Raw genomic sequence first — 9,056 nt, 5'->3', positions numbered from 1 at the left:
TAGCGACTATAAGAGGCACCGCAGTTCATCAGGTAGTCAGACAAGTTTACCAATAATAACAATTACTGACTTACCTGATCCAGTCCAGATTCAATCATTTACAAGCCGCCGGCATAAATTGGAATTTTATTCCTGCTGCATTAAACATTGAACTAACAAACAGCATAAACAGCCTACACACAATAAGAACATATACATAAATAAAATAATAATCGTCCTTGATTTTTTCTTGATGTGTAACTTTAAATCTTTGTTTGCATGTAGTAGTTGTTCTGTTTCCTTGTTATTCGCAAAAAGATATATTGAATGATGGTATGATGATAAAGCCAGTTCCCTCCCGAAGATGACCAATTTGGAGTAATTAAAAAGAGACCAGTGACCAACATTTGATGACCCCGAAGACGCTGACCTATTCCATCTGATGGCGGAGACTCCCCGGGGATCAACATTATGCTTATGAGGCCACCAGGATCTTCATCTGCCAAACAATTTAAAAAAATCTGAGATTTCTGCAGGCTTCTTCCGAATGTGAAAACGTTCTACGTGTAAATATTTTGTGAATATCCTTGTGATTTCCTTGTATTTCCTTTAAATATTTTACTATAAACATGTCTTAGCTTCCAATACACATGTTGATATTTCAGTTTATTATGCATTTCCTCTCCATTGTTTCATGGCATTAATAGCTTTAAAGATTCAAAGTTATACCGTTACCTGTAATAACCGACGTCAAATAAAACTTCTTGTGTCGTGTACCGCCTCTACGGTTATATTTTTAGACCTATGCATAAAGATTCTGAGTGACAAAGTCTCTCCTCATGACTGTATGACAAGAGGGAGGATGACGTCCAACTTTCCTAATGTCAGTTTCCCTTAAGTAGCATTCAAGGCCTCAGAAAAGGATTTAAAGCGTGTTGAGGATATTTACAAATTTGACCCATCAGTACAGTGACAAAAACGATATCCAGTGCAGCTACTTATTTTGACTAGTACCATCATATGTCAGCGTGTTTTTGCAGCTGATGAAACACATTCACGTATACCGTCTGTCTAGAAAGTCTAGATGTCATCGGGAACCACAGATAAACAGGCTGCGCAAGAGTCTCTCGGGAATATTTGGTTGTCTATTGTCCTGAAAAAAATATTACATTCGGTTAGGAGACTGTTGGAAGAACTATAGCTGTATACAATGTCATGTACACACACACACACACACACACACACACACCACACCACACACACACACGTACACACACACATACACACACACACACACACACACACACACACACACACACACACACACACACACACACATACACACACACACACACACACACACACACGTACACACACACACCACACCACACACACACACGTACACACACACACACACACACACACACACACACACACACACACACACACACACACACACCACACACACACACACGTACACACACACACACACACACACACACACACACACACACACACACACACACACACACACACGTACACACACACATACACACACACACACACACACACACACACACACACACACACACATACACACACACACACACACACACATACACACAATGTATGTGAACGTGCTGCGAAAACTATGAGTAGTTATAATTAATCCTATGTAATGAACCTGCTTGTAGCAGATATTTCCTATGATCATCAACATCAACACCATCAACTCACACCTGTAGTGCGGGTTCATTCATTGTACCTTTCAGTGACTGTTTAAGTTAGTTGCACTATCTCTGCCACATAGAGATGGGAACACGCTTCATACTGTGAATTATCGCCAAGAAGAAACCTTTTCAGGTGGAATAATATTTGACGTCGATACTTTCCTTTGGTCTTGCATAAAGAAATTTGTTATTTGTTGACATATCATGAAATCTAAACCTGAAATAAAGATTGTAATCCTCCAGTTACTATTTGTGTCTTATATCAATGAACGTGTGTTACAATGTATGAAGACCGTGAGGAAGTTGATTCAAGGTGGATGATACCATTGTCAACATATTCCTCTATCACACGTTTTCTTTCAAATAGTTCAGAATAAATAAGTTTGACTGCATGACAAACTTAATCACTTGTGTCTGGTAAGTTACCAAGGTAAACTTGAATGGAATGATTCACAGTGGAGGACTTGTTGCAAATGTTCACGGGCCAACAACCACGTGTAAAGGGGGCGAGCCAGACATCGGCGGCCAACAGATCTGCTAATCTTGACTCCAAGTCAATTCATATACAGTCAAACGTCGTTTGTTGTGTCTAACGTGTGGTTGTCTCGTCGGGAAATAAACGTGGTCCCTGCGTAATCATTCTTTATTCATAATTTTCATTTTTGTCGAAGCTTTGGATATTGCGTAATATTGACGTGGGTTGGTTCAATTTCAACACAACAGTATTCAACTGCATTGCCTTTTGGTAATATGTCATATGTATCTACCTGAACGTCCAGACTCTATCACATTATATCACATCAGGCCACAGTCAACATGTGAGTTAAGCAGAAGATGAACACTATGCTTTGTTACGTGTCGATTCCCAAATTTAAACAATGTACAGAAAAGACTTAAGTGTGAAAGCAACAAATAAACAACTAATGGTGTGCAATCAACAAATGTATTACAAAATTCTCAAGGTTTACAAATCAATACAAATTACTGCACATTAATTACAATGTCTGTACACAGACGGGAAGTACAATAATCATAATATAATAGCAGTGGTCAGTATCAAACACAATAACAGTCCCAACAGCTAAAAGTGATAATATTATCAGATTCACCCAGCACCGACAGCGGTCAAGCTTTCGAGATAGCAGAGGAGGGGAATCCAGGGTGAAAAGGGATCTTAACGGATGATTCGGGTTGACGTTTTTAAGTGCCTGAAGGCATGACAAAGAATCAAAGAAAATGATGAAGAGTTAACATGCAGTTTGTTTCTGAATATATGTCAAGGTTGTTTGAATAGCTTCAGCAGTAAATATGTAGCTGTACCTGGTAATCTTGAAGAAATAGTTTTTGAACCAATTATGGCGGCACTGGCAACTTTGGCGCCATCCTTGGATCCATTTGTGAAGATGTAGTGGTGAGAATTATGTTTAGAGCGTAACTGGACAGATTCCTGCTGAAGGATTAACTGGTTAATATTGGATTTTTTAAATGAGTAAGTGTAATGTCTACTTCTGGTTTGACTAATTGCAAAGGAGGCGTAAACAGTTATCGGTAGGGCGCAATAATATCAAGGGCAATATGAGCTGCTGTTATATGTCGTAATCTGATCCCCAACAAAGGATGATGTCGTATTGTCATCATGGAATGATTGGGGCTTATTCTTGTCCGTCATGTACATGCAGTTAGAATATCGTTCGACTATAAAGATGAAACAGACGACACACATATTTTACTGATGGTCAATGCCATCTCAACGGGGCATCTCTGATGCATCACAATTTCATCTACATAATACATGGAATGACAGGTTCATGAGGAGAAGTGGGACAGGAAGCTACAGGAATCCATCTCCACAACGGCCTGATGTATTCCTCTCATCTGAAACAAAAAATGCACTGTTTAAGTATCATAGTCGAGTTGGATCTCAGTTTGATAAATGGCGAAAACCGTTTTCATTTCATTGGATTCGAGGTAGAATAAGAAGTTGTTGGAGGGGAAATACATATTGCCATGGGACAGCTACACATCTTTGGCAAATGCTTATAGTTTAATTATGACTGTGTCAGTTCGCAAGAGTATTCATTCACGAGGTACACATGATCAGTTTCAGGAAGGTTATTCTATATATTACTAGCCAAAAATAACACGTGAAGATCCATGTTAGGTCTTCAACAACCTAGCTCGTCGTAAGAGGCGACTAAAAAGATCGGGTGGTCAGGTTCACTGACTTAGTTGATGCATGGCATCGTTTCTCAGATGCGTGGATTGATGCTCATGATATCAATCACCAGATTGTCTTGTCCAGACTTATTTTCAGATCGCCGTCATGCATCTGGACTATTGCTGTGTGCGGCTTTCAACAACAAACAGACACAAACAACACAGATATGTTAAGTGAGAAAACCTTATGAAATGTCAACCCTACTGATTAACTTCAACGAAGACAGGGGCGGTGGGCTTGCCTAGTGGTTAAAGCAACATGCTGAAAACCCGGGTTGATTCCCCACATGGGCACATTGCCTCTTTCATGTGTTCCCCGCCGTGATAATGCTAGAATATTGCTAAAAGCGGCGTAAAACCATACTCACTCACTCAATCACTCACTCACTCAATGAAGGCAACCTATTGTTCAGATGACGTCATGTATTTTTCTCAACAATTAAGCATTATGCTTCAACTGACCAATCAGATCAATGAGCAAGTATCGGAGATTTGTTACAGACAATCAGTCTTCCCTAATTAGTAATAAATCAAATTATGAACCATGTTTTCTTGAAACACTAATGAACATCATTTTTCAGAAACTCTTTGAAAATAGTAATTTTACTGTTCTAACTGTCGAAGCATCTTTCCTATTCGATCGCTCCTTTAATTATTAAACCAAGTAAAGCCAGATCTTGAAAGAGAATCAGGGAGAATCAGGATTCAAAACCTTTGTCATAGAAGTCTAGCACACCTTACACAAGGAGAGCCTTTTTTGTCTTAAACATGCGAGGGGGGCCACTGGTGAACACTCATTTGAGAAAACGAATAACAATCACATCAAAGTGCAACTGACTGTGGCTGGGGATGTGACTAGCTTCAATAGAATATCAATAATTAATAGAATGGAGATGTGTTAATTGTATTGAAGTGGATGGTCACGTGATATGTACTACATGTATGTAGCTGTACAAAAGGTCAACAGCATTTGAGTTTAAATGATAACTTTAGCCTTGATCGCTACAATTTCTCAATGACATAGAAACTCACCTGTATGTACAGCATAACTAGAGCCGGGAAGTCCATTTGTATTGTTTGAACAAAGTGTGACACAAACGTCATCACATCGCCCATCTTTATTCGTCATGTCGCACCTGCCACAATCAGTCCCACAACTGCGTTCACAAGTGTTGCCAAAGTAACCAGGTTGACATGCAAAGCACTTTCCATCCATATCACATGTCCCGTGAGAACACGTGGAACTACACACACTGGCGCAGTCAACTCCCCAGTAGCCTTGCGAACATCGAGAACAATTTCGAGACTCTTGCAGACATGCTTCACAGTTGCGAGAGCACTTCCTTCGACAGTCAGGAGACATCCATCCGTCCACACAGCCCTGTCTACAGACTGCAGACTTTATTTGGTGGTCGTAAACACAGTCCTGCTCCCTACAGCGACTATCACAGGGCTGATCACAGTGATGGCCGTGGAAGCCAAGGCGACAACCTTGGGTACATCTACCTCTTTTATCTGGCTCGCATGCGTTTTGATGGCAGCCGCTTGGACATCTTGTGCCACAATCGTCACCAGTCCAACCCTGGAGGCAGCCCTTGTTACAATACCTTTCCCAGGAGAAGCAGGAGTTGTCCACACATCCTTCACTGCAGGCTCGCTCACACCTGTCTCCCCACCAACCATCTTTACAATATTGTGAACAATGTCCCGTCGTTCGGTCACAGTATGCATGCCCGTCATCGTTCTCCCTGCAGTGTGGGGGACACTTTGTTGTACAGGTGGAGGTATAGTAGCCACCCTGGCACTGCAGGCATTGTCCTGAGTCCCTGTGACAGCCACCGTTGTCACAGAAACCAATACACCTGTTGTCACAGCTGCTTTCATACCATCCCAGCACACATTCAGGGCACGGTGTTTCTTCCGTGGACCACAGACAGTTGGAATAAGCAGACGAAGGGCATATGAAAACTACTGGAACATAAAATCATGCAATCATTACCATTCGAATAAATGAGTTTACATTTTATTTTTAAGTTTATTATTTATTATTCAGGTTAGGTTTAACCACTTCAATCAGGATTCATCTAAGAACAAAACATTGAAAGATGCATTTAAAAATTTAACAATATTCTCAGGTTGTTGAACCGGTATAACCGACATAATTTGGGCCCGTATGGTCGGAAGTAAGACTTGTGAACTGTTTCACGGACATCTAGAGCTTTAGTCCTTGCATTCGTATCGGATATGCCCGGTACTATTCGCTACTTGATAGATGTCCCGTGTCGATATGACATAAACATGTCAATTTATTCGCAATTATTAGAAGTTCTAGATCTGTAACTTATCTGACAGCGGGCTATGTGGGGCATCATCTAGAAATCTTAAAGCAAGGAATGAAACCATACTCACACAGTAGGAACAGATTCGTTGTCATCGTTTTCATCGTTCACATTTGAAGAAGGCTGTGGTGCATACAAGTAGTAAGGTGTTACACATTTCATTATTTGGATCTTAACTTTCCCTTTTGGGAGAGTAGCTACTGTGACTGAATGTATGCCGATGCGACTTTACATTTAAATTTTAACTCACCCACTTTTTGGCGATCCTATTCAAAACAAATGTGTAGATAAACATTAGAAACTAACAGTTCAGTGTTGCGATTATATCATAAGTATGTGTTGATGGATCCCTATGAAATAGTGATGATACCTGGTGTTCGTGAACAGGGGAGGTGAAATGGAGTTTCCCGTGCGTGCGTGCGCGCGTGCGTGCGTGCGTGCGTGCGTGCGTGCGTGCGTGCGTGCGTGTTCTTGTACAAGTCAAGTGTGCACATGAACAAACACGGGAACATGCATTTATTGCACAAATTAAACTAAGGATCAACACTTGTGTCAGTGATGTTACAAATTTGGAACCGTGCTCTACATTTCCATTATACAGCAGTTTGAACATTTACCGAGGCTGTGGGAGCTGAAATCCTGATAAAAAGAAAGAGTCGTATGACCCTGTTTTAAATCTTCGTAGACAGGGCATGCTGCAGGAACGTTTAACTAATACTAATCCCTCTTGTCACACAGTCTTGTGGATACACTTTTGTCAGCCCTCATCCTTGACATCTTTGAAGAAAAACTTCGTTCTCAAAACTTGTGAAATGAGGAGACCAAAGCCTAGGGCTTCTGGACTATTTATTGACATGAGTGAGTGAGTGAGTCAGTGAGTATGGTTTTACGCCGCTTTTAGCAATATTCCAGCAATATCACGGCGGGGGACAGCAGAAATGGGCTTCACACATTGTACCCATGTCGGGAATCGAACCCGGGTCTTCGGCGTGACGAGCGAACGCTTTAACCACTAGGTTACCCGACCGCCCCGGAGATATAAGAAAGCACGCATGGGGATGACTGTCCAACATTTTGAAAAGTTGAATGGGGTACAACTGAAGACAATTTGTGCATGTATTATTGTCTGTCTTAATCTCGATATATACATCTAAATATGAAAAATATGAGGCGGTTTCACTGGTCTCGTCTATTTCTAACTGACCATATTTGAAAGAGATCAGAGCGTCGATATTACTTAAGCTTAATGTCCAAACTAGTATTAGCCCACGCACAGATGCACACACACGCGCGCGCGTTGAGGCACATCTCTTTAAGTACAATATTCTTCAACCCGACGTTAAACCCGATTTCATATCAACTCACAAAGGAACTTTCAGAACTTACCTGCATCAGAGGTGTCTTCCTGTCTGTGCCCTTGCCGTACCTTGAACCTTACACCTGAAACCCTGCACCAAAAAACTGTATAACATATATTGAAATTTATTTAATCACAACGATTCGTGGTTCATAATGATGTATATTAATAATTACAATAATGTGGCCAAATACACACTATCTCATTTAATAAAAATGAAGCCGAAAGTGTTGTTGGGAGATAGTCTAAAGATCTTATAGTTTTGTTAGAATTGTCGGGTAGCCTAGTGGTTAAAGCGTTCGCTCATCACGCCGAAGACCCGTGTTCGATTCCCGACATGGGTACAATGTGTGAAGCCCATTTCTGGTGTCCCCCGCCGTGATATTGCTGGAATATGCTAAAAGCGGCGTAAAACCATACTCACTCACTCACTCACTCACCAACCCACCCACCCACCCACCCACTCACTCACTCACTCACCCACTCACTCACTCACTCACTCACTCACTCTGAATGACGAACCCGCTGCTGTTTAGCTTTGTTTCTTCATTCGGTCGTCAAAGAAGGAATTGACCGTCCAAAGATCTGGGCAAACCTGGATCCCACCTGTCCATACACCGAACGTTATACCTGAAAACCTGCAACAAATATACAGTATAAGTTATTTTACATTGACATTTATTTGATCATAATAATGACATGCCTAAACGAAAGTTGAATTCTCGGGGAATCAAATACGTGGGATTTATGGCTCACTGGCCTGATTGCTTATTTGCTGACAAGATTCACAGGTGACGCAAACACTTGTTGTCTTTGTTCTGCTGTTCAGTGACAGGATACATCCCGGGAAATACTGACACGCTTCTTAAGAAGGCTGTAGAGTTGGATCTGAGCTGAGTGCAGACTACAAACAGTTTATAGGTGTCACGAATGTCCATTACAAGCAACCACTGCTCTCCGAGAAATTGTTTAGTCAAGTGTAGAGCTGACGCATGTTCTTTTGTGTAGGAGATAATTTTCTATACGTCTATCGTAGCACTGTGTGTGTCTTGCCTGGGATATAGGGGGATTACCCCTTCACGTCACACTGTTGTATAAGAAGGGGAATTAATTGTCAAAGGGAGCAGTAATTATATAAAAACGACTTTCAGTTCTAAATCTTACACAATAAAAACGGGCTAATGGGGGTATTTTCATATAGAGGACGATGGGTTGACCCGGGTTCGGTTCCAACATATGTACTATGAGTGAAACCCATTACTTTCTTTTTTTCTGCCAGTATTATTTATGAAATATTGATAAAAGGGAATACTCACTCTCTATTATCATATATAGTGGATTCATTTCCATTTAGAAGATATCAGTGAAAGTGCACACTCACACATACAATATACGTAATCGAACACACACACTGCCCGCACGCACACACACACA

At 41.1% G+C, this 9,056-nt stretch overlaps 1 protein-coding gene across 3 annotated transcripts; it reads right to left on the bottom strand.

Annotated features, from left to right (window-relative positions):
* Positions 1 to 2,669: 2,669 nt before the first annotated feature.
* On the bottom strand, positions 2,670 to 8,334 carry LOC124122850 (multiple epidermal growth factor-like domains protein 10). 3 transcript variants are annotated; one of them, XM_048402064.1, is made up of 5 exons: positions 8,131 to 8,334; positions 7,652 to 7,713; positions 6,336 to 6,388; positions 4,959 to 5,897; positions 2,670 to 3,584 (listed from the first exon to the last, which is right to left on the bottom strand). In XM_048402064.1, exons 3-5 carry the CDS (start codon positions 6,367 to 6,369, stop codon positions 3,541 to 3,543), a joined length of 1,017 nt encoding a protein of 338 aa, XP_048258021.1. In that variant the 5' UTR covers positions 6,370 to 6,388; positions 7,652 to 7,713; positions 8,131 to 8,334; the 3' UTR covers positions 2,670 to 3,540. The 3 variants fall into 3 exon arrangements, with proteins under 3 accessions (XP_048258021.1, XP_048258023.1, XP_048258022.1); XM_048402066.1 differs by having other exon boundaries at positions 4,959 to 5,894; XM_048402065.1 differs by having other exon boundaries at positions 8,145 to 8,334.
* Between the last annotated feature and the right edge of the window lie 722 nt (positions 8,335 to 9,056).

Source organism: Haliotis rufescens, unplaced genomic scaffold, assembly GCF_023055435.1.
Source record: "Haliotis rufescens isolate VD_foot unplaced genomic scaffold, xgHalRufe1.0.p SCAF_24, whole genome shotgun sequence".
NCBI lineage: Eukaryota > Metazoa > Mollusca > Gastropoda > Lepetellida > Haliotidae > Haliotis > Haliotis rufescens.
This window is presented reverse-complemented; position numbering and strand designations above follow the sequence as displayed.